Here is a 26,265-nt window from a genome sequence, read left to right on the forward strand (position 1 = left end):
ATTTTAGAACATAGACTTTAAAATCACTCAGACCTGGATTTAAGTCCTGCTTTCATCACTTATTAGCTCTTGGACAAGTAAGTTATTTGAACTTTGCTTCTTCTGAGTTTCTTCATCTATAAACGGGCAGAATGGAGCACTGACTAGAGCTGAATTGCTGGGTTTGAATCTCGGTTCCATCAGTTACTAGCTGTGTTACAAGAGGCAAATGACTATATTTCTTACTTTGTAAAAGAGAGATAATAACCTGCCTGTTAGGTTGTTATAAGACTTGAAAGAATTTATATAGAGAGTTTAGAAAGTAGGATATTGGGGAGGAATTTTGCTTCTCAGGGCATTTTTGACACAGTGGAGACAGACTGGTGTCACAACTAGGGGAGAAGCAAAAGGAGTCATTCTAACACCTACTAGATGGAGGCAAGAGGTGCTAGTGTGATCCTACTATACATAGGACAGCTCTCCACAGCACAGAATTGACATTTTGGTCCAAAATGTCAATAGTGCCACTTTTGAGAAACTTGGCTTAGAACAGGCATATATTAAGCACTATGTAAATTTTGGTTGCTATTGTTATTTGCTATTATGAGAATGACAAATCTTACTTGGAATGTTATTGTTAGGAGATGTATATTTAAGCACAGTACCTAGTACTCAGCAAATGTAGAGGTGGTGGTGGTGACTATCAGGAAGCCAGAGATCTATAAACAGTCTTTCTATACTAGAGCAGCTCCTATTTAGATAAATCCTTTTGTAATGTAATGACTTTTGTTTAGAATTTTTCAAGAATAGAACACATCTGTAATCATAATAGCTTTATGCTTTTCAAAGCACCTTAACTTCATCTTCATAATTAAGCATTTATTGTTGAGTGTTTACGATACACCAAGCTTGCCGTATGGTACTGGTGGAGTGGAAAGAACACAGATATTAGAGCTGGATAGTGTCAAATTCAGATCCTGACTCTCTACCTAAGTACCCGGGGTACTTAGGCAATTTATTTCACTTGTTTCAATCTCAGTTTCCCCATCTGTAAAATCTACCTCCTGAGGTGTTTTTGTGAATTAAATGGAAAAGTGTGCAGATTGTGCAGTGTTGAGTAAGAGTAGATTCAAAGCAGTTTCCATTACCTCCCTACATATATTCCCTCACTGAGCCTGCAGTGATTTTGGAGAGTTAGTGTACATGATCATCTCTCAGCATTTCTCTCCTCTGACTCAAAAGGCAAACAGGCAGTTGAGGGAGATAAGAGGAAATTGGAAAAAAACTGTAGTGCTGTGCTCTCTACTGTTTCTGGAGATACAGAAAAAGTCCAGGACCCAAATAAGGCTGTTTCATATCCTTCCTAGGTTAGTCCTATTAGAGAGACCTGTGGGCATTTTATTCTGATATCTTGCCTTTCAAGAAATTATACATATGATATTTATCTTTCTCATCCTACTAATTTCACTCTACATCATACCCTCTAGCACCATCCATATTGCAAATGGTAAGATTTTTTTTAATAGCTGAGTGATATTTCATTGTATTATCCAATCGTGTATTGATGGGCACTTAGGTAGTTTCCATATCCTGGTTATTGTAAATAGCACTGCCATGATCATAGAGTTGCATAGATTTTTACAAACTAGTGTTTTGGTTTTCTTTGGATAAATATACCCAGAAATACAATTACTGGGTCAAATGGTAGTTCTATTTTTAATTTTTATAGGAGCATTCAAACTATTCCAGAGTGGCTGTACCAGTTTGCAATCTCACCAACAATGTACGAGAGTTCCCTTTTCTCCACATCTTTGCCAACATTTGTTGTTTTTTGATTTATTGATAATAGCCAATCTGACAGGTGTGAGGTGATAGCTCATCGTGCTTTTAATTTGCATTTCTCTGATGATTAGTGACCTTGAACATCTTTTCATTTCTGTTGGCCATCTGTATGTCCTCTTTGGAGAAATACCTATTCAGGTCTTCTGCCCATTTTTAAATTGGGTTTTTTGTTTTTTTGTTGTTGTTGAGTTCTTCATAAATTTTGGATATTAACCCCTGTCAAATGTATCATAGTCAAATATCTGCTCCCATTCAGTAGGTTGTCTTTTTGTTTTGTTGATGGTTTCCTTCTCTGTGCAAAAACTTTTTAGTTTGTTGTAGTCCCATTTGTTTATTTTTTCTTTTTTTTTTCTCTTGCCTGAGGAGATATATCTGAAAAGAAACTACTAATAACATTATCAGAGAGTTTACTGCCTATGTTTTCTTCTAGAAGTTTTATGGTTTTGGGTCTTACATTTAAGTCTTTAATCCATTTTGAGTTTATTCTTGTATATGGTATAAGAAGGTGGTTCAGTTTTATTTTTTTGCATGTATCTGCCCAATTGTCTGGTTTTGGAATCAAGGTAATGGTAACTCCATAAAATGAGATTGGGAGCCTTCTCTCCTCTTGAATTTTTTGCAGTAGTTTGAGGATAGATGTTAATAATTCTTTGAATGTTTGGTAAAATTTACCTATGAGGCTTTCTGGTCTAGGACTTTTGTTTTTTTGGAAGTTTTTTGACTACTGATTCATAGTGATAATCGGTTGGTTCAGATTTTGTTTCTTCTTGACTCAGTCTTGGAAGATTGTATGTTTTTAGGAATATATCCATTTCTTCCAGATTGTCCAATTTGTTGGCGTGTAATTGCTCGCAGTATTTTCTTATGATCCTTTGTATTGCTGTGGAGTCCATAGTTACTTCTCTTTTATCATTTCTGATTTTTTTTATTTGGGTCCTCTCTCTTTTTCTCCTGATGAGTCTAGTTAAAGATTTATCAATCTCATTTATCTTTTCAAAGCATCAGCTCTTGGTTTCATTGATCTTTTGTATTTTTCTAAACTCTATTTCATTTATTTCTGCTTTGATCTTTATTATTTCCTTTTACTGACTTTTGTTTTGCTGTTCTTTTTCTAGCACTTTTTAGTGTGAGATTAGATTGTTTATTTTTCTTGTTTCTTGAGGTAGGCCTGTATTGCTATGAATTTCCCTCTTAGGACTGCTTTCGCTGTATCCAGTAGATTTTGAGTCTTTGTGTTTTCGTTTTTGTTTGCCTCTAGGTATCTTTAAATTTCTTCTTTGATGTCCTTTTCAACACATTCATTGTTTAGTAGCATATTGTTTAGCCTCCATGTGTTTGTGTATTTTCTAGATTTTTTTCTTATAGTTGATTTCTAGTTTTAAACCATTGATATGATTTCTGTCTTCTTAAATTTATTGAGACTTGTATTTTGGCCTAACATGTGGTCTGTCCTGAAAAATGTTCCATGTGCACTTGAGAAGAATGTATATTCTGCTTTGGGGTGAAACTTTTTGAAAATATCAATTAAATTCATCTACTCTAGTGTTTCACTTAAGGCTGCTGTTCCTTATTGATTTTCTGTCTGGAAAATCTGTCCATTGGTGTCAATGGGATGTTAAAGTCTCCTATTATGAGTGTATTACTGTCAATCTGTCCCTTTATGTCAGTCAATAATCGCTTTATATATAGGTGCTCCTATGTTGGGTACATATATGTTGCCTTAGGTTATGTCCTCTTGTTGTATTGATCTCTTTACCATTATGTAATGCCCTTCTTTGTCTCTTATTATAGCCTTTGTTTTAAAGTATTTTGGCTTGTGTAAGTATTGCTACCCCAGCCTTTTCTTTCATTTCCATTTGTATGAAATATCTTTTTCCATCCCTTTATTTTCAGTCTGTGTGTGTCATTTGGTCTGAGGTGGGTCTCTTGTAGACAGCTTACGTATGGACCTTATTTCCTTTTCCATTGAACTACCCTATGTCTTTTGATTGGAGCATTTAATCCACTTACATTTAAAGCAATTATTGATAGGTACATTGTATTATTCATATTTACGGGGCCTTTCCCCCCTTCTTTTTACAGAAGTCCCCTTAACATTTCTTATAATCTGGCTTGTCGGTGATGAATTCCTTTAACTTTTTTCTGTCTGGAAGGATCTTTATCACTTCAATTTTAGTTGATAGCCTTGCTGAGTAGAGTAGTCTTGGTCGTAGGTTCTTGTTTTTCATTACTTTGAATATTTTGTGCCAGTCCTTTCTGGCCTACTAAGTTTCTGTTGAAAAGTCAGCTGACATTATTATGGGGGGTACCCTTGTAAGTAACAATTCTGTCTTAGTCTCCAGCCTTTGGCATTTTAATGAGGATGTGTTTTGGTATGGGTCTGTTTGAGTTCCTCTTGTTTGGGACTCTGCACTTCCTGGACTTGTATATCTATTTCCTTTGCCAGGTTAGGGAAGTTTTCTGTCATTATTTCTTCAAATAGGTTCTCAATCTCTTGCTCTCTCTCTCTCCTTCTGGTACCCCAATGATGCGGATGTTGGTACATTTGATGTTGTCCCAGAGGTCCCTTAAACTTTCCTCATTTTTTAAATTCTTTTTTCTTTTTGCTGTTCCAATAGGGCGTTTTCTGCTACCTTGTCTTCCAACTCACTGATTCATCCTCTACTTCATCTAATCTACTGTTGATTCCTTCTAGTGTAGTCTTCATTTTGCTTATTGTATTCTTTATTTCTGACTGGTTCTTTATGGTTTCTTTGTCCTTTTTTATACCTACTGTCTCTTTGTTGAATTCCTCACTGAGATCATCTATTCTTTCACTAATTTCATTGAGCATCATCATGACCAGTGTTTTGAATGCTGTCTCTGGTAGGTTGCTTGCCTCCATTTTGTTTAGTTTTTTTCCTGGAGTTTTCTCATTTTTTTATTCACGGCATGTTTCTTTGTTTTCTCATTTTAGTTGCCTCTCTATGTTTGTTTTTATGTATAAGAAAGATTTGTTACATCTCCCAGCCTTGGCTAGGTGGCCTTATGTAGTAGGTGTCCTGTGTGGCCCAGTGGTGCAGTTTTCCTGATCACCTGTGCCAGGGGCTCTGGGCATGTTCCTTGTGTGGTTGTGTATGTTCTCCTATTGTAGCTAAGCCTTGATTGCTGTTAGTGTGTCAGTGGATGGGATTGACTCTCGAGCTGACTGACTGTGAGGACTGGCCACACCCACATGGTATGAGCCCTCATGGAGTGGGATTCACCCCAGCAGTCTCATGTACCTGATAAGACCACCTGGTGTGCCGCTTATGGAGCAATCAGATGGTGCACCTGTGGTCTGATGCCAGTCTTTGGATGTGTTGGTTCTGTGACCCGTTGGGAGGTGCTCCAGTGTAGGCCAAAGTCAGCTACTGCCTTTGGGGCTACCTGGTAGGAGCTACAAAGCAATCTGTGAATGGTTTCTGCCTGTGCTAGATCTGGAAGTGAGTGAGACCACGCTGGGAGCTGAGGTCAGTTACCCCCAGTACCCAGCCTGGGATGGCTTAGCAAAAGGACCTATGCACTTCAATGCCTAAGGCTGCCTGCCAACTGCTCATATAACTCTGCAGCTGGAAGAGCCTTTGAATGGTGTGCAAGTTGGGAGGGGTGACAACCCAGGGAGTCACTGGGGTAAAGTGATGGAATTTCACCCTGCCAATGCAGTCAGGTTTCATGCCAGTGCTGAATCTGCAGCTTCCTATGAAAGTCTCAGATTGCAGCAAAGCCAGCCACTGTCCTCCTCAGTCCCTCAGACCCCCGTGATCCACCCAAAAGATATTACATCTTGGACTAGCACCAATGACTTGCCACCAAAAGTCTTCCCCAAAATGTGCGGTTTGTGTGTGGACCACATGAGCTGAGAGCTGCTGCCTGCCAATAAATATGTGGCCCAAAAAAGCCATACGATGAGGCTGGCTTCCAGGCAACAGGCCACCTCAGCAATTTGTGGGCTCGGTGGGGCAGGGTCCCAGGGAGACATGGAGTAGAGGAGGGCGATCTCACCTGACCCATGCAGCTTCAGAATTAGCAGGGGAAGGGTTCAACACAAGCAAGATGGCACCCACCCGTAGACTGCCCTGGAGAGGGGCTGAACCAAGGAGCAATGACAACTGTCCCTCTAGCCCTTGCCCCAGTGCCCCAGAACTCAGTCTTTCCATGTATGCGTCTTGTGCCTCCTGAGCTGCTGACTCTCCAACGGAGCATGGGGTGTCTAAGAGCAAGTGAGTCAGTGTGCCGGCCCTTTTACCGGAATGTTTGGGTTTTCAGATTTTTTTTCTGTTTTACCCAGATGGCCAGAGTCCCCACTGGTTTTTACAGTGAGGTTTTTGTGGGAACTCCTCTTCCCAGGACTGGAACCCCGGGCTAGAAAGCCCCTGTTGGGGCTAGGGCCCCTTGTTCCTTGTGGCAGCCAAGAGCTCTGCAGCCATGCTTTCCTGCTGCTCAACTGCCACATGTGTGTGTCAGACCTACCTGCTTCATGTCTCTGCCCCTCCTACCAGACTCAATGTGGCTTTTTCTTTATAACCTCAGATGTATGTGTTATGATCAGCTAGACTTCAGGTGGTTCTCCAAGTTGTTTGTTTTATAATTTGGTTGTAATTTTAATGCAGTCGTGGAAGGAGGCAAACTCTGCTTTTACCTAGCCACTATCTTGACCGGAATCCGTCTTGAAGCCACTTTTAATTTGCTATTCACATCTGTTAAAAAAGAAAAAGTGAAACTACAGTGTCTGAAAATTAGAGTCTATTCAAGACCTTCCTCATCCCAAGATCTAGCCACTTCATCCACACCAGTAAGAGCTACCTTTGCTTTATCAGACTATGTTAGACATATTAGCAAGAACTCATCAGATTTCGGTTAAAAGTTAATCTCAGGGATAGAAATGTGAAGTTTTCTTCACATTTCTACAGAAGACTACAGAGACTACAGAAGGCCTTAGTGGAAAATTGGAGACACTAAAATAGTGATCCGTGGACAGAACACTTTTCTACCTGAGAATGTCAGTAATTGGAAAATGTAGCAAAATCAAGTTCATGAGCTGGAAACTAAGATAGGATTAAGAAATTTCACTTTTGGTAGGGGGTTAGAGAGACAGAAAGGAATGGAGTTTTTCCCCCTTCTAGTAGATTAAAGATGTGAGATTTGATAACTTTGAACTTTCTTCCTTACGTATTTGTGCACATCCCATTTCTGCAAAGGTCCGTCATCCTCAGTAATCCCAGAAATCAGCTTTAGAAACCAGTAACAAAACCATGAAATGCTGTTTCTGATGTGCTTTGATCAGAAAAGGTATAAAAGGAAGTTTTAAAAATCACACATTTGTTTATTGTCTGTCTTGGGCAACTAGAGATAATGTGGCTTCTGAAGAGAACTGGCAAATAGGAATGTAGAGTATCATTTGCCACAAGAGGCAGATGGTCTCTATAGAAGCCTGATTTCATTTACTGTCCCTTCCGAAGCTGAATGAAAGTAGTTGAATTTGAAGATAAAGTTGAACTGAAATTGTGGAAATACTAGAGTACCTAAGGCATTTACTCTCACCTAATGTGGAATCTGATTTGCCTTTTAAAAATGTACATTTAGACATTTGATTGAATTCTTACAAAAATCTGCTTTGAATGAATTTTCCAGGGGTGGTGGGGGGTGGATTCTTTTATTTGATGCTGTAATAATTAATCCTACCACCTGGGTAAGCCAGATGAGCTTCCCTTAGGAGATTGCTTCTGCAGTTTTGAATTATGTATAAATATTGCAGACTGATGAGATACACCTTACCAAGGGATTCATTTATATAACAGAAATAACTGAAACTGGTACTGTTTCCTATGAACACCTTAAGTTCATTCTCCATGTTCAGAAAATGAGATCTGTTTGTGGAGATTATCATGTGATTTGTTTTTTTACATGTCAGGTCAGATAAACCAAATCTTAATTAAAAACTAGTCATTAATGAAAAGTTTGTGGAAGAGTTTGAGGTAAAGACAAACTTGTTATGTCTTCCCATATGAAAGCAGAATGAACGCTGAGGGTCCAGGATAAGAGCAGGCTGTCAGGGTTTGGCCGAACCTATCAAGGACCAACATGTCAATGCAATAGTTATTGCAAGCATTCTACATTACATTATAGAACTAGGAATTATCTCAATATATAAATAGAAAAGCCATAACTTCCTCTTTGTGGGCCATTTATCAGTTAACAGTTATGTTTTATAGTAATAGCTATCAAATTATAATTACCCTGAAAAAAATTATTACTCTCATTGTTATTTGCTATTTCAAGATGCATGCTAAGATATAGTGTATCAGAAATTCTAGTAGATTTCTTCTGATTTTATTTTAAAGGATTTTTTTTTTTTACTCTCTGTCTCATAGATGAAATGGGGGAAATTTTTCATTTTCTCCATTATTTCCTACATGATGCTGTCATCTAGTTGTAGAAAGTCAAAGTAATAGGGGAACGGAACCTGAGTTCTCTGATTCCCATTTTGGTGTTTTCTCCATTATATTAAACACTTCCCAATGAAATGCGAGTGGTGAACCACTTTGTTAGGAGATAAAACTTGAACTGGGAAACTTATTTTATTATTTGAGAGGAGGTATTTTGATTATAAAACTAAACATGAAACAAAAAATAAATCAATGGTCAAAAATTATATTCCCTTATAAAATTAGTATGTCTAAGGTAAACTAACTAAAATTTACTTCCTTTCAGAATGGTTTGTCTGTTTATACATAGAGTCAACCTTCTCTAATGCTGTTCTTGATTCTTTTTCATTTTTAGTTACAACATTACCACATCTATGCTTGAACTCTCAAAACTTCTCCTTTTCCCTGCCTCTATTTTGCCATTTCAATCATATAAAGAGCTATTCTCCCCTCAAGCATCAAGATATGACATGACATATCACTGATGCATTTTTTAAAATTCTTCCTTTTTAGATACTGCTGTCACTATAAATGCAGATTAAACATCTTAGCATCCATTTGCAAATCCATATGATTTTCCTTTCATCAACTCTCCTTGCAAAATTGTTTATGGTTGAGTTATTTTAATTTATGATTTAATATGCTAGTACACTTATTTAAAATGTGCTTATAAAAACTGATTTTTGTGTAGGTTATACTGCCCTGGTCCTCGAAGAGTTAATAAAACTAGCTTTCACTTTGCTTAGCTCCCCGAAGGTAATTGGCACATTTCCCAGACCAAACCCCTAAGGTAAAGGTCAAGGTACAGAGGGTGATATTAAAGTGTAGAATTGGAGCCACTTATATCTTGCGCAGTATGTAGTCCTCCAGAACTCAGTGGGACTGTGGTTCATCCGAGCTTCAGAACATAGTTAACAGATTCCAGAAGGCTGTGTAGAATCTCCTTTAATGGGGAATTGTATGAGCAGTTACAGTAGGTGAGTCATTAATATTTCTTGCTTTTTAGCATTCATACTTTGGTTTGAGAAGCTCCTAACAGCACAGAGCTGTGATTCATGTATGTAGAAACAGGCCAGGAAATTCCTCACAGATTTAATAGCAACAACTCTAACTGTGGTTTTCACCATAGTTGAGACTCATTGATAATAGCTCATTTCCTAGGAGAAAATCAGATAAGTGAAGGTAGAGTCATGGTTTCTGAACCAACCATCAGCAGTCCTTTTTGACAAATGGAAATGAGAGCTTTCTTTTAGTAATAATGAGGAGCTTAGGGGAAGAAAGAGAATAAGCAAGAGCAAGGCTGCAGATGTTAAGAGCCTAAAAACAGCTTTATAGAAACCTCTCAAGTTGAGTCTAGAGTAAGAAGAGAATGGTTTGGAGGCTTAACGTTTTTCTTCTCAAGGGAGGCTGATATTTTTAAATCACTTTATGTTTATTGCTTTGAAATCAGAAATGGCTTATATTAACTTTTGCCAACAAAGAACATTTTCCCTCTCCTGAAGCATATTGATAAGTACTCAGTGATCTACAGTCTTGACACTAAGTGGTGTCTGAGAGTGTTTTATAAGTGTCACTTTGCTTCATCTTTGCTAACGATTGGAAGTGGAGCTCCAATTTGGGGTTGATGAACTAAGGGCAGCCCATTAAGAAGAGGCAGCGTGCTTTACTGTCTGAGGCCTCCTTTACATAAACCCACCCTCTTGGCTGCCAGTGGGGTGATTCCTGCCCACCTCAGCATTCTCCCCAAGAGCCACATCCCATGATGTAACCTCCAGCTCATTGCTCGCTCTCAGTATAGAGAGACCCTGGCTCTACCAGCTTTCAAAAACATTTTGAAGTTGTACATTCAGCAGACTACAAGGCTTATTTTTCTGCTTAGGCACATTTGAACAGAAATGTCCCTGAACAATTTCAATAATGAAAGATTGATAAGAAGCTACTCTTCCTTCAGATCTACTTCCTCAAATCCTCAGGTGGTATATGTTCTGATGACACATGATTGAACAGAGTACCTCTTTCAAAGAAACTTGTAAATATCACCATGACTCATTGCCAGTTGCAAACCCAGAAATAATATGCAATAGGATATATTTCTTTTCTTTCTGTCTCTTTACCCATTAAAAAAAATTAAATTAAAAACAGGAAGAAGAGCAGATGAGTGTGTGACGGTCCAGGAACACTTTCAGTGGACCATTAAAGATGCCTGATTTTGAATTTATTTCATTGACCAATGAGATTTTCTAAGCCAGTTTTCTCCACCAATATTTAATGACCATTCTATTCTCTTGTAATTTATAGCAACAGAAATTAACAGTTCAGGCAGGGTGAGCAGGCAGAGAAGTGAAACAAGATTGGGAACACAATCTTGGCAACAAGACTTTCCTGGCCTCAGTTTATCTGCTAAGACAATTGCTTAGCTTCCTTGTTTAAGTAGTCTAATTTCAGCACGGCATAGAGAACGTAGTTAGCATTAATATATTAGCTAGGTGGAAAACCAGAGGAGAGAAGGAGCAATTAGGGGGATCGTTTTATAAACGATATAAATGTCTAACCAATGTACTGTATACTTGAAACTAATTTTTAAAAAATCACTTGTAACCCCCAAATTACAAAATCACTGTTAACATTTTGGGATATATCTGGGTTGTAATATATTTACAGTAAGCATAATACAATATTAAGCATGTTGTAAAGTAAAATAAAGTAGATAGTCTAATTTCAACTTTATTCCTGATCCTTTACTAAATATTTTAATACTTTAGTATGTAAAATACTATATACTAAATAAATACTATATAGTAAAGTATTTGATATTTATCCTAGTATAATAGAACTGTAGTGTAGTAAATATGCTAAATACTTCATTAAATACTTGATTATATTTGTCTTTAACCAGTTAAGCATTCAATCCCTCTACCACCACCATCACCACCTCCTACCTTAAAAAAAAAGTTCCACTCCTTACCTGTTATTCTCAGGCTTCCCTCTGTGCCTACCATACCTCTTCTATCAAACTGAATTCTTGATAAATAGAAGTATCAGCCTTCATGAAGGACTGTGTTATATTCAGACAAGCATGTTGGGGCTTATGACCCATAGCTGTGACTGAAGGGCCAGTTATTTACATTTATGGCAAGTATATGCCTTCCATAAATCTAAATTTTAGCAAGACCTTTGAATGCCAGTCTAACAGTGGTCTGCTTTGTTTTAGTCATGTGACCCATGAAGTGACGGAGGATTTTTCTCCTTGGGACCCCAGAACTGTTGTTGTGAAAGAAGATGGCAGGGGCTGCACATCATCATTACCCCTACCTGAATTGGAAAGGGAAGAGGAGAAAGAAGACATTTCAGATTCAATGGACATAAATCCCTGTAGTGCAACATACAGCAACTTAGGTAAGTGCAAATGTCATATAAGTGGTGTTTAAACTTTACCTTTTCATGAACTAGCCAAATGCTATATTTTGCTGGAGAGATGATTCTTATTGCTCCATGGAACAAAAGTTGAACAATGGAATTATAAATTTAACTCATATCAAAAAAAGTCCTGGTGTTTACTAGGCATGCATTCAACACCTGCTACCATGAGTCCTGTTCCATGTGCTAAAGGTCTTACGTGGTCACTGCCATGAGGGACTCACCTCGAGGGAAAAAGATGATCTTGTTGATGATTTCAGTAAATATGATGAATGCACTGACAGAGATACACATGGAATATTTTTTATATTACATAGGTGAGGGTGTCAAAAGATGCCATCCTGTAGATAATTCCTGAAGTGATTTAGCTGGCTGAAGAGGGAAGGAAGAGTATTCTAACCAGAGGTAACAACAGGAGCAAAAACATGGAGATGCTAAACATCTTGGTGCAGGTAGATACCACAGCCATTCAATGTGGCTGAAATGTGAACTGAAGAGTTAGACGAGATCATGCATTTCAGGCTATAACCTTAGACTTTTTGCTTTTGTGATAGTGAACCATCAAAGGGTTTTAAGCAGAGGAATCACATAATTAGATTTGTATTTTATTTTATTTTCAATTAGAGTCGATGTTCAATATTATATTAGTTTCAGGTGTACAGCATAATGGTTAGACATTTATATGACTTACTGAGTGATTCCTGCCAGTAAGTCTAGTACCTACTTTACATCATACATAGTTAGTTATTACAATATTAGTGACTATATTTCCTTTACATTCCATGACTGTTTTGTAACTGCCAATTTCTACTTCTTAATTCCTCTTACCTTTTTCTCCCAGGCCCCCAAACCATCTGGCAACATCAGTTTGTTCTCTGTATTTATGAGTCTGTTTCTGTTTTGTTTGTTCTTTAGATTCCACATATAAGTGAAATCATATGATATTTGACTTTCTCTGACCGACTTGTTTCACTTAGCATAATACCCTCTAGGTTCATTTATGTTGTCACAAATGGCAAGATTTCATTCTTTTTTTATGGCCAAGTAATATTCCATTGTATATATGTACCACTTCTTTATCCATTTGTCTGTCGATGGACATTAGGTTGCTTTTGTATCTTGGCTACTGTAAATAATGCCGCAATGAACATAGGGATGCATATAGCTCTTCCAATTACTGGTTTGGATTTCTTCAGATAAATAGCCAAAAGTAGAATTGCTAAATCATATGGTAATTCTGTTTTTAATTTTTTGCAGAACCTGCACGGTGTTCTCCATAGTGGTTGTACTCATTTACAATTCCACCAACAGTGTACAAGGGTTCCCATTTCTCCACATCTTCGCCAATCTTTGTGTTGGTTGATTTATTGAAAATAGCCATTATGACAGGTGTAGGGTGAAATCTCATCATGGTTTTAATTTGCATTTCTCTGATAATTAGTGACGTTGAGTATCTTTTCATGTGTCTGTTTGCCATCTGTATGTCTTCTTTGGAGAAATTCAAGTCTCTGCCCATTTTTTAATCAAATTATTTGCCATTTGGTGGTAAGTTGTATGAGTTCTTTATATTACTTAGGATATTAACGCCTTATCGGATGTTTCATTGGAGAATATCTTTTCCCATTCAATAAGCTTTTTGTTTTGTTGATGGTTTCCTTTACTGTGCAAAAAGTTTTTAGTTTGATATAGTCCCATTTCTTTATTTCTGCTTTTGATGTCTTTGCTCTAGGAGACATATCCAAAAAAATTGCTAAGACCAATGTCAAAGAGCTTATTGCCTGTTTTCTTCTAGGAGTTTGATGGTTTCAAGTCTTAATATTTAAATCTTTAAGTCTTTAATCCATTTTGAGTTTATTTATGTATATGGTATAAGAAAGTGGTTTAGTTTCATTTCTTTGCATCTATCTGTCCAGTTTTCCCAACACCATTATTGAAGAGACTATCTTTACCCAATTGTATATTCTTGCCTCCTTTGTCATAAATTAGTTGACCATATAAGTGTGGGTTTGTTTCTGGACTCTATTCTGTTCCATTGATCTGTGTCTATTTTTATGGCAGTACCATGTTGTTTTGCACTATATAACCTTGTAGTATAGTTTGAAATCAGGTAGCATGAGACCTCCAACCTTGTTCTTTTTTCTCAAGATTGCTTTGGCTATCCAAGGTCTTTTGAGATTCCATATACATGTTAAGATTATTTGTTTTAGCTCTGTGAAAAAGCCTTTGGTATTTTGATAGGGATAGCACTGAATCTGTACATTGATTGCCTTGAGTGATACGGACATTTTAACAATGTCAGTTCTCCCTATCCATGAGCATAGTGTATGCTTATGTTTATTTTTATCTTCTTCAATTTCTTTTTTCATTGTCTTATAATTTATCAATTAAACTGTTTAACCTCCTTGGTTAAATTTATTTCTAGGTATCTTTTTATGCAATTATAAATGGATTTTTTTCTTTTCTATTTAATGGGATTGCTTTTTTAAATTCTCTTAAAAATATAACCAGTTTCTGAATATTAATTTTGTGTCCCCTACTTACTGAATTCATTTATTAGTTCTAATAGTGTTTTGGTGGACTCTTTAGGGTCACTTTCTGTATAGTGTCATTTTATCTGCAAATAATGACAGTTTTACTTCTTCCTTCCCAATTTGGATACCTTTTATTTTTTCTTGTCTGATTGCTATGACTAGGATTTCCAGTACTATATTGAATAGAACTGGTGAAAGTGGACATTCTTGTCTTGTTCCTGATCTTAAAGAAAGCGATTTTAGCTTTTCACCACTGAGTATGTTGTTAGCTGTGAGTTTGTCATATATGGCCCTTGAGGTATGTTCCTTGTATTCCCACATTGCTGAGAGTTTTATCATAAACGGATGCTGAATATTGTCAGATGTTTTTTCTGCACCTATTGATTTGATTATATGATTTTTTATCCTTCATTTTGTCTATGTGGTGTATCACATTAATTGATTTGTAAATATTGAACCATTTTTGCATCCCGTTAATATATCCTACTTGATCATGGCATATGATATTTTTAATGTATCACTGAATTCGGTTGCTAATATTTTGTTGAGAATTTTGCATCTATGTTCATCAGGGATAATAGCCTGTAATTTTTTTTTTTGTAATATCTCTGGTTTTGGAATCAGGGTAATGCTTACCTCATAACATGAACTTGGGAGCCTTCCCTTCTCTTCAGTTTTTTGGAATAGTTTGAGAAGTGTATGTGTTAATTCTTTGAATGTTTGATAAAATTCATTTATGAAGCCATCTGTTCCAGGACTTTTTGTTTGTTGGGATTTTTTTTTTTTTATTACTGATTCAATTTCATTAGTAGTTACTAGTCTATTCAGATCTCTTATTCCTTCTTTACCCATTCTTGGAAGATTGCATGTTTCTAAGAATTTATCCATTTCTTCCAGATTGTCAAATTATTTGGCATATGATTATTCATAGTATTTTCTTATATTCCTTTTTATTTCTCTGGTGTTAGTTGTCACATCTTCACTTTTGTTTCTGATTTTATTTATTTGGGCTCTCTTTTTCTTGATGAATCTGGCTGAAAGTTTATAGAACTAGCTCTTGGTTACATTGATCTTTTTCATTGTTTTCTTTAGACTATTTTATTTATTTCCACTCTGATCTTTATTTTTTCCTTCCTTCTACTCACTTTGTGCTTTGTTCGTTCTTTTTCTAGTTCCTTTAGGTATAAGGATAGATTGTTAATTTGAGATTATTCTTGTTTCTTGAGACAGGCCTATATTGCTATGAATTTCCCTTTTATAACTGCTTTCACTGTGTTCCATAGATTTGGGGTTCTTGTGTTTTCATTTTCATTTGTCTCATGGTATCCGGTGATTTCTTCCTTGATCTCGTTAACCCCTTCATTGTTTAGTAGCATGTAGACTCCATGTGTTTGTGTTTTGTTTTGTTTTGTTTTGTTTTGTTTTCAGTTTTCTTCTTGTAACTGATATCTAGTTTTATACCATTGTGGTTGGAGAACATGCTTCATATGATTTTAATCTTTTATATTTATTGAGACTTGTTTTTTGGCCTAACATGTGGTCTATCCTGGAAAATGTTTCATGTGTAATTAAGAAGAGTATATTCTGCTGCTTTGGGGTGAAATGTTCTAAAAATCTCAATTAAATTTATTTGATTTAATGTGTCATTTAAGGCTGTTTCGTTTTGGATTTTCTGTCTGAATGATTTATCCATTAATGTCATTGGAGCATTAAAGTCCCCTACTATTAAGTGTATTACCATCCGTTTTCCCCTTTATGCCAGTCAATATTGGCTTTATATATTTAGGTACTCCTATGTTGGGTGCATAAATTTTCACAAGGGTTATATCCTCTTGTTGGATTGATCCCTTTATCATTTTGAAATGTTCTTCATTGTCTCTTGTTTTAGCCTTTGTTTTAAAGTCTATTTTGGCTGATATAATGATTGCTATCCAAGCTTTTTTAAATTTCCATTTGCATCAGATATCTTTTTCCATCCCTTTACTTTCAGTCTGCGAAAGTACCCGAAGGGAGTATCTTGTAGACAGCATATTTATGGGTCTTGTTTTCTTATTTATTCAGCCACCCTTTCTTTTGATTGGAGCATTTAATTCATTTTGAAGTAATTATTGATAGGTATGTAGTTATTGCCATTTTATTATTCATATTTTTTTTTCTTCTTCCTCCCTCTCCTTTTTCTTCCTTCTTTTTCCTTCTCTTCTTCTCCTTCTGTTTCTCCTCTCCTTCTTCTCTAACATTTCTTATAATACTGGTTTGGTGGAGATGAACTTCTGTTTTTCCTTTTCTGGGAAGCTCTTTATCTCTCAAAATGATAGCCTTGCTAGGTAGAGTAATCTTAGTTGTAGGTCCTTACTTTTCATCACTTTGAATAAATTTTATGCCAATCCCTTTTGTCCTATAAAAGTTACTGTTGAGAAATCAGCTGACAGCCTAATGGGAGCTCCCTTGTAGGTAACCAACTGCTTTTGTCTTGCTGCTCTTAATATTCTCTCTCTGTCTTTAACCTTTGGAATTTTAATTTTGATGTGTCTTGTGTGGGCATCTTTGGGTTCATCTTGTTTGGGATTCTTTGCACTTCCTCTACTTGTGTGTCTATTTTGCCCAGTTAGTGAAGTTTTTCATCATTATTTCTTCAAATAGATTTTCAGTCCCTTGCTCTCTCTCTTTTTCTGGTACCCCTATGATGTGAATGTTATGCTTAATGTCCCAAATGTCTCTTACACTATCTTAATTTTTTAAAACTCTTTTTGTTGTTGTTCCGATTGGGTGTTTTCCACCAACTTGTCTTCCAAATCACTAATATGGTCCTCTGCTTCATGTAACCTACTGTTGATTTCCTCTAATGTATTCTTCTTTTCAGTTATTATACCCTTCATTTTTGAGTGGTTCTTCATTATGTTTTCTATCTCCATTTTTATGTTTCTTATCTCTTTTTAATTTGTCACTGAGTTCATCTACTCTTCCCCTAAGTTCATTGAGCATCCTTTTAACCAGTGTTTTGAACTGTCTCCATTTAATTTAGATATTTTTCTGGCGTTTTATCCTGTTCTTTCATTTAGGACATGTTTCTTTGTTTCTTCGTTTTGGCTGATTCCCTTGTTTGTATCCATGTATTAATTATATATGCCTCATCTACCAATCTTCGCAGATTGGCCTTATGTGGCAGGTGTCTTGTGGGGCCCAGTGGCACAGTCTCCCCTGTCACCTAAGCCATGTGCTCCACGGATTTCTCTTCTGTGGGTTGTGTGTTGCCCTCCTATTGTAGTTGAGCCTTGATTGCTGTTGGCACGTAGTGGGTGAGACTGATGCTCAGGCTGACTGGCTATGAGGACTGGCTGTAACTCAGTATATGAGCTGTTGTGCAGGGTTGACCCCATCAAGTGGATTTTGCTTCAACAGAGTTTCAGTGTTTGCTGAGTCCACTATTTGTGTGTGTCATTTGTGGAGCTAATTGAGTGTTACTCTGGTGTAGTCTGAAGCTGGCCACCTACTGTAATCATTCTACGGCTTCTTGGGAAAGGCTCTGGTGCAGGCCAGCGGAGCTACCTGGTAGGAGCTACAAAGCGATCTGCAGATGGTTGCCAACTGTGTTGGGCTTGGAGGCACCTCGGAGAGGCTAAGTCGCAAAGTGAGACTGGCTGCCACTGATGCCGGGCTTAGAGTGGCTAAGAAAGAGGTAGGGGGAGCACCGAGGCCAGCCAACACTTGTTTGGGGTTTGTGGACCTTTGAGAGATTTGGGGGAAGTCCACAGTGCAGTTGAAGACCACCACTTGTAAAGAATAGCTACTGAAAAAGGTTCTGGCCTGTGCGGGAATTGGGTGGTGCAGGTTCTCAGAGAATCACCAGGGTCATGCAAGCTATGTTAGCCATATTGATAGAGACTCGAGATTAGGCACTGCCCGCACCTGCAGGCTGGGTGGAGGGAAGGCTCAACAAAGGAACAGTGGTGCCTGCCAGGACATCTATTAGAGACAGAAATGAGAGTTGCCCCTCTAGTCCTCGCCCTGAAGCTAGCCAATTCAGTTCCTCTCCTTATGTCCTAGGTGCTTTTTGAACTGTTGTTTCTTTGCTGGAGCTTAGGGTGAGTGTTTGTGAATGAATGAGTCTATGCTCAGGCCCTTTAAAAGGAAGGCTGAGACTACAGAAGCCCTCCATCTCACTGTGATGCATTTCATGCTGATTTTCATAGCCAGATGTTGTGGGGACTCTCTTCCTGGCACTAGTGCTCCGGAACAAGGAACCCTGTGTGGCGCTTGGACCCCTTGCTCCTCAGGAGAGACTTGTGCAGCCAAGATATCCCTCCTGATTCTTAACTACCACTCATGGGTGTGGAACCAGCCCATTTTGTGTCTCCTCCCCTTCTACCGGTCTTGATGTGTCTTCTTTATATCCTTAGTTATAGCTTTTTTCCCATCTAGTCTTCAGGTGGTTCTCAAAGGTTATTTTTCTATAATTTAGTTGTAATTTTGATGTAGTAACAGAAGGAGGTGAGCAAGCATTTTCTTAATCCACCATCTTGACTGAAAGTGCCTAGATTTATATTTTAGAATATTCACTCTGTGGGCTTGCCATGCGAGGATGTTTTATAGGTGAAGTATTTGATAGTAGGAAATCTAGTAGTTGGATACTATTGCAAGACCACATAAAGGTATGAAAAAGAGAGGTCTCAACTAAGAGGGGCAAGAGTGGACAGATTTAAGATATATTTAAGAGGTAAAATACGTAAGGCTTAGTAGCTAACTGGATATGAATGATGTGAAGAATCTTTGGTATAACCCAGATTTCTGGCTTGTAGCTAGAAGACTCACGGAAGTAAGATCCCAATTATTGAAGGTCTTCATGCAGAGATTGAAAGGCTGTCTCTCAGATATACTGTGAAGGAGAATCCTACACTGCAAAAAGAGTTGAATTAAATTACCTCTAAGGTGCCTGCCTATGCAAAGATTCTTTTTTCCTAATCATCTTTACTCTTCTAAATTGAATGAGTGCCACTGACTTCTGACTTTTCTCCTTCCTTTGAATGTCACACAGTTTCCTTCCTTCTAAATGCAGAGCTTGGAGCTAGATAAGGATTTCTCAGTGCTACTCTTCCATGAAGTCAGGAGAAATGAGTAGCATGAGCTGAACTCCTGTATGCACAGCACTAGCAAGATTCTTAGGTACCACTGACCAACTCTTAACACCTGTTTGGAAACCACTGGCATATAATATCAATGCTTTCTCCTATCTAGTTTGTCATCTCTTCTTTTTTTTTGTCTTTTTCTTCTATCAGGTTATTGTAAGGAAGAATCATTCTGAAATCAGCTAGTGTACTTAGAAATAAAGGAGTCCTTAGGAAGGTCAGAAGGTTGAGGTAACACTGTTAGAGAAATGCTCTAATATGTCCTTTTGGGAAACTCAACCATAACAACCCACATGCGGTTGAAAATATATTACGTAAGGAAAAGACTTCTATGCTAAGTTTTAGAAATTTATATTATTTTTGGGTAGGGGAGAGCATATTACAGTTTACCCAAGCAGTGATCTTGGATACCATTTTCCAGTTGGAATAGATTTTATAGTCAAGCAGCTTATTGAACTTTTTCTATTCTTTTATATTTTATGAGGCATTATAAGATGAAAAATTTGTTGTTTATTTACTGTATGCCCTCAGATAGCATAATATATCAGGAATTACATTTCAGACATTCTTTCTGGACCAAAATTTCTTTCATAATGTCCTTGGTAAAATATATACTAATTTTTGTTGATTGTGTGGTATCTTATGGCATCTCTTCTTTAAAAATATTCATTAGCCAACATTAGTTAATTATTTTATCTTATTGTCTTCTCAGTTATGTAGATTGTTAGAAAAAATAGAGTATTACTTCCATGATTATTCCAAGTGCCTTTCATATTTTAACTCATTTAAATTCTCCCAATAACCTTAGGAATTATTATCCCCATTTTTCAGTGAGTAAGGTGAGTCAGAGTGCTTTGCTCAAGGTCACAGAACCAGTAAGGACTGAACCAAAGTTGGAACCTAGTCAGTCTTAAGCATTAAACTGTAATGATTGTAACCACTAAATTATTGCAAAATACTGAAGGACTGCAGCTATCTCCCCCTTTTTTTTTAAGTTATCTACTTCGAAAAAGACTTAAAAAAAGGATTATGATTACTCAGAGTACAAAAATACTACATTATAGATGTTCCACCAGGAAAATAGCTTTCTTTCTATCTTTTGCTTTACTTTTACAAGTATGTGATGCTCATAAAATATTACCTAGTTTTCCTTAAGTGCTTAAGTGGCTGTATTTGACTCCATAGTGTATGACACATGGTTAGTTGCTTCATTGGAAAGGATTTACTATGTGAATAAAATAATAAGTGAGTAATAGATAGGGTTGACTCCATTAGTTCTACAAACCGAGGGGTGTTTTGTTTTGTCTTGTTATTTTCCCTAATGGAACAAGTATTTTAGGTGGCATTTGGAACTGACATTTGTTAATACTTTAAACAGTTTGCATGATGTTTTAAACTATCCCTTTGGGTAATTTCTTGTGATTTAAAGCCCTGATAGCTTAAAAAAAAAAAAGGAAAAAGAACTCTTCATGTAATAGCTTTAGATCCTTTTAAATATTCCAGAACCATCCCATAAACACCATGTTCTTTCTTTTTTTAAAAAATGAGGCAGAGGATGGATAGACCAATGGAAGAAATTGAGGGAGGAAAGTTAAGGGTAACCATCATTTTTACTGTGAAATTTATTTCTGTAAATTGGGTTTAGGGAGCAGGTATAATATAGTAGGAAAAAACCATAGGTTTGGGAGATCAGACAAATTTGGTTCATATGACAGCAGTGTCACTGCCTACCTGCATGATTGTGGGTCATCTATTTATTATTCCTTAGCTTTGTAGGACTGATAGCAAAAGAAGTACCTGGTACATAGAAGTGCTTAATAATTGTGAAGTTCCTGTATTTCTCCCCCAAAATATACTACTGCTTTCTCCTTTAAATATGTTTGTTGTAATAGCCATAAAATGTAGAATAAAGTGGAACTAATTTAAAATTTTTATTAGATACATTGAACAAATGGAAAAACAAAATAAAAATCCAAAAAGTTGTGGGCCTCCTGCACAACTACTGACTGAGGGTGTGAAACATGATACAGGACAGGACCCCAAGGTGGCTAACAAGAACCAGAGGAGAGAGAACAAATAATAGCAAAATAACTGACAGATCCAGTCCCTCAAGGTCTGCTAATTATAGCAAAGGAAGGGACATGGTTTGGATTTGTTTGTAGTTCCCACATTTATTAGATAGTTCTGAAAGCTATTAAGTTAAAAGGAAAAAACCCTCAACTGGCATATGCCTTGATTACTCTCTTCAGAATCTCCCATTAGACCTCTATCCTTGAGATAGTCTCATTATTCTATTGTGATATAACAAGAGCTGTTGTGATTCAACCATTCTCACAAAAATCTACTGACTTATGTGCATGCATTTTTCTTTTTTTACCTTCAGAGATCACTCTCCAGGGTTAATTCAGAAGCCTTTTATCTTGTTCTTAACATAAGTAAAGCAAACTGGATTTTGTTTATAACTGAATTATGAGATTCTAGAGCTGCAGTATCCTATACATGATTGGTTTATAACCAACCACTAGCCACATCTTGTTGTTTATATTTAAAATTATTAAAATATAAATAATAGTTCAGTTCTTAATCTCATTCGCAACATTTCAAGTGCTCATTAGCTATATGTGGCTAGTAGCTACTGTATTGGGCATGTGGATATAGAATATTTTTATCATCACAGAACGTTATGTTGAGCTGCACTACTTTAAAGAATTGGTTAATTGGGGGATTTGTATTGTCTTCTATGGGCACAAAAATCATACTGGTCTTTATGCAACTTGACAACTCCTTAAAAAGGTTGCTCCTTACAGAATGATGGTTTCGTTCTGGGTGATGGTGATAGGAAATCACTGAACAAATTTTCATCTATAATACCTTAATCTAACCCACACTGAATTTAGCAGAGTATCTGCCACCCAAAATGATTTCTCAAAGTGACAGAACTTTTTTTAAAATCAGACCTTCAATATTTTCCCCATATTTCTTACGTCTGTCTCAAAATATCTAGAAGAAATATCGCTAATTTTTTATATGGCATGTGTGACTACTTTATCAGCCTGCTAAAATCAGCTCATAATGACTTCTATTCTGTTGGAAATAAGTTGATGACGATACTCTCCTTGACTCACTTGGTAACTGAGTACTCTGTACATTGCTTTTTAGAAAGATCTATCAAGTCTCCCTTTACTCAACAGATTTTTGGCTTGCTCCTCTTTCTGTGTCCCTAGTAACCTAACACCTTATCTAAAACACACAGTAAGGGCTAAAAACATGTTTGAATGAATGAGCCAAAAATTATTTTTGCATTTGACTTTTTAAGATTCCCAGTTTAGAGAAATCAAACTCTCCTCAGCAAAATTCAAGTAGGAAAATTTCAAGTCCCAGTTTATGTGTTCCATTAATCAGCTGACTTTTTTTTTCCTAATATGAGGCTTATTTAATCCAGAGGTTTCCAAATTATGGAATTGTATAAGCCATGCCTCAGTTTCCTTTCTACATGTGCCCACAAGAAACTCCACATTTCTCATCTTTACCTCGATCATCTTAAGGCTACACCCATTAAACACTGAAAGAAAACACCAAAAGTCTTCTGTCTCCAGAACTTTGGCAGTGTACTGGTCGTCAGTGTTAAATTTTAAGGACTACTTTTTTAAGATGTACTTAAAAAAAATGTCATTACATTGTTGGCTTTGATGTTGTAATTATGGAATAATGTCATCCTAAATGGCAGCTTTTTTAAAAAAAAAAAGTCATGCTGAAGAATACATTAACCATTTGTTCCTTTACTTAACAAATAATTATTGAGAAACTTTTAGAGACCAGACATTATCCCATACAATGTGAAGTTAATGTTTTGAACCAAAGATTAAAGAATTAGTACATTTTTAGATTATCTGGATGATTAAAAAACTGAGATTGATAGCTTTGAACATTTGAGCAATTGTTGTACTTCCTAAAATGTAATTATTTCTATTTAAAAATAAATCATAGACTGTGTCTTCTTCATCTTTAAAATTAGTTGCATTCACATTTAAAAATAGTTTCCCATATACTGGAATTAGTTGGCAGAGTACAGTTTTCAAATTACACAAATAACCTACCCCCAAATAAATAATTCTGTTTTAGAGAGGTTTTCACTAATGAGATCTTTAAAAAACTGAGTCTGTCAGCTGCTACATTACTGACATTCTTTAGAGTTTAAGCCCAAAGTGGTCTTTGGAGATCAGTTTTGTTTTATCATTTGGCATGAAGTTGATATCCCCTGCAGTTTGCCTGTTGGTGCTTATGTTTGACTGCGGTGGGACCCAGCACAATAATAATGCCCAGGTAGATTGGGACCCATCCTCTTAAACTGCTTATGCTTGCTGCCAAGAGATGATATAGTGAGCACTAAATTCAGCCAATGAGAGACCTACTCACTTGACAAGGCTGGTGCATAATGGTAGTGAGTGGCATCTATATTTATAAACTCTAGCGCATATTTTTCAATTTGAGATGGTCATCTCTTCTTTTGTCTTCTCCCTTCCCATTTCATCTATATTACTTATATTGAGTCCAGGGGAAAAGTAGGAATGAAGATTGAAATTGCAATTTTAATGTTCCATTTATTTTGGCTTTAATACTTTCGTTGAGCAAACTTTTTTTTTTTTTTTTTGGAATACCAGCTATCTCCTGGGAACCAGGCTAGGAACTGAATCTTCAGGGACTCCTGATCTTTGGGAAAGACAGATATAGGGCTGGGCTCTTAGGAGCCCATGTGGTAGTTGCTTGTGATACAGATATTTAAAGGTTTAATGAAAATATCTGCCCAAAGGAATCTATGAGAGGGTCACTAAGGTTTTGAGCAGAGTTTGAAAGAAGAGTAGTTGTTTGCCAGCTTGACAAGCAAGGGAGAATATTCCAAGTAAAGAGTATGTATAAAGGCCCGGAGCTTGATAGAAAAATTAACTACAAGTAATTAATTCAGGGTAGTTTAAGTGCAGAGTGAAAGGGGGCAGAGTGGGAGAAATAAGAGCGGAAAAGCAAGGCTAGATCATAAATGGTGTGTATATATCACAACGAGTGTATCTTTTACCCAAAGGAAATGGAAACCCACTGAAGAATATTGATCTATGATCCTGACCATGTCCCTTTATTGGCATGATCAGGATGTTTAAAAGATTGTTCTGGAAGCTACCTATGGGACGAATGGAGGCAGGGAGACTGACCAGAAGCCTATTCCTGTCTTACTAGAATAAAGAGCTAATCGTACTCATTAGCGTACTGATCCTACCCAAATGGATCATTGTTTTGTCCCTAGTGTGTTTTCAATGCTAGTGCCTCTCTGTAGACCTCTATAATAATGCATTTATTATTTTGAGTTTTTCAATATGCAGTCATCTTTAAAATGTTGATCTTTAGAAGTAATATTTTTATTATTTTCTTTCTGTTTATTACACCAGTCTTGTAAGTTTTAAGAGCCCCATATCAATCATTTTTCTTCTGAGATGTTTCAAACACTCTTTTGGCTTCTTTGAATTTGAGTCATTAAATTATTCCTTTTTAATCCAGTTTTCATCGCTTGAGTTTCAGAACATATAGGGCCTTATCTGTAAGTCTGAAGACATTCTTAAGCAAAGAGAGGTAAAGAGAGTATAAGAAGGCTCAAAAAGAGGAAAGTAAGGTTTGAGTGAAGGTTTAGTCAAACATATTTGTCCCGAAAAACTTCTTTTTAGTCTATAGCGAAGCAAGATTTAGAAAACAGTCTAATTTTTCTTTTTAGAGAGCTCATATGCCACAAAAATGTAGAGTATGTGATGTTATATCAGGCCTGCTGAAAGCAGAACTTAGTGTCTGGTCCCAGAGGCTTGAGAGGAATGTACAGGATTAAAAGTTTAAAATAAAAACAGCTAAGATACCAAGCTTTTAAAACACTGACCCAGATCATTGGAATTCATTTGGGAGGGGGAAAAAAATAACAACACGAAACACTTTTAGATTTGGAAGAATGGCTTGACCTACTTGCATGGACTGTGGAATGCTCGTGGTATCATTTGGAATGCAAAAGTTTCTGATTCCCACGTGGAAATCTCCTTAGTTCCCAGGAGATCCTATCCCGCTGTTGGGAAGGAGAAGCCACCATTAATTGTCTTTATTTCCTTGCTGCCTTGGCTATCTATTTTCATTTTGGAATGATGACCATCTCTGCTCTCTGTCCTTCAGTATGGCAGCCATTTACTTAATATTTGCTGTGTGTCTCACACCACACCAGGTTCTGAGAGAATGTTTTTTTAAAAAATGTTATAAAAGGCTAAAAATGTTCTAATAGAGCAAAAAGTGCTAAGAGAATACAGAGGAAGGAGTGATCACTCCCAATTTGGAGTTGGTGGGTAGAGAGTAGGGAGGGCTTCAGTGGAAAAGGGTCATTTGAACTGGGCTTAGAACAGACCATTACTAAGGCAGGGATGTAAAAATAAAAATATGGATCATATTGAACAGGAAGTGAGTGATTTGTGTGGGAGGGTCTAATGAGAAATGATGAGATAAGACTGAGAGCCTTGACCAACTTGCTGAGGAGTTTGGACTTTATTCTACAGGTGGTAGAAAGCGGCATGATCAGCTCTCTTCTACCTCCTCTGATAAGCAATAAAGAGCTGCTGATAGTGATAGACCTTGACCTTGTCTCACTTGTCAGTTCTGAGGTAATGAAAAGAAAAAAAAAAACACTTTTTGAATCCTACATTTCTTCCATGTCCATGATTATTTTTGTTCTAATTTGGAGAATTGAGTAGAAAATGGCACCCCATAAAAGCCCTCTAAGGCTCACATTGGAAGGAGCAAGAATAGGTTCATGTTTCTAGTTTTTTTCCCTCCTCCCTTCCCTCTCTCCCTCCCTCTCACCCACCCACCCTTTTGTCTGCCCACCTCCCCCCTCCCTCCCTCCCTCCCTCC

General features: G+C 36.9%; 1 protein-coding gene across 14 annotated transcripts in view; it reads left to right on the plus strand.

Moving 5' to 3' along the window:
• Positions 1 to 26,265, plus strand: part of PEAK1 (pseudopodium enriched atypical kinase 1) — a 259,266-nt gene that overhangs the window by 207,627 nt on the left and 25,374 nt on the right. For all 14 annotated transcript variants that reach the window (XM_011382136.2, XM_011382141.2, XM_011382137.2 and 11 more), the window contains one exon: positions 11,479 to 11,663. In XM_011382136.2, coding sequence (XP_011380438.1) covers positions 11,479 to 11,663 — 185 coding nt within the window. The remainder of the gene's footprint in view (positions 1 to 11,478; positions 11,664 to 26,265) is intronic.

The sequence above is a fragment of the Pteropus vampyrus genome, unplaced genomic scaffold (genome assembly GCF_000151845.1).
Source record: "Pteropus vampyrus isolate Shadow unplaced genomic scaffold, Pvam_2.0 Scaffold462, whole genome shotgun sequence".
NCBI lineage: Eukaryota > Metazoa > Chordata > Mammalia > Chiroptera > Pteropodidae > Pteropus > Pteropus vampyrus.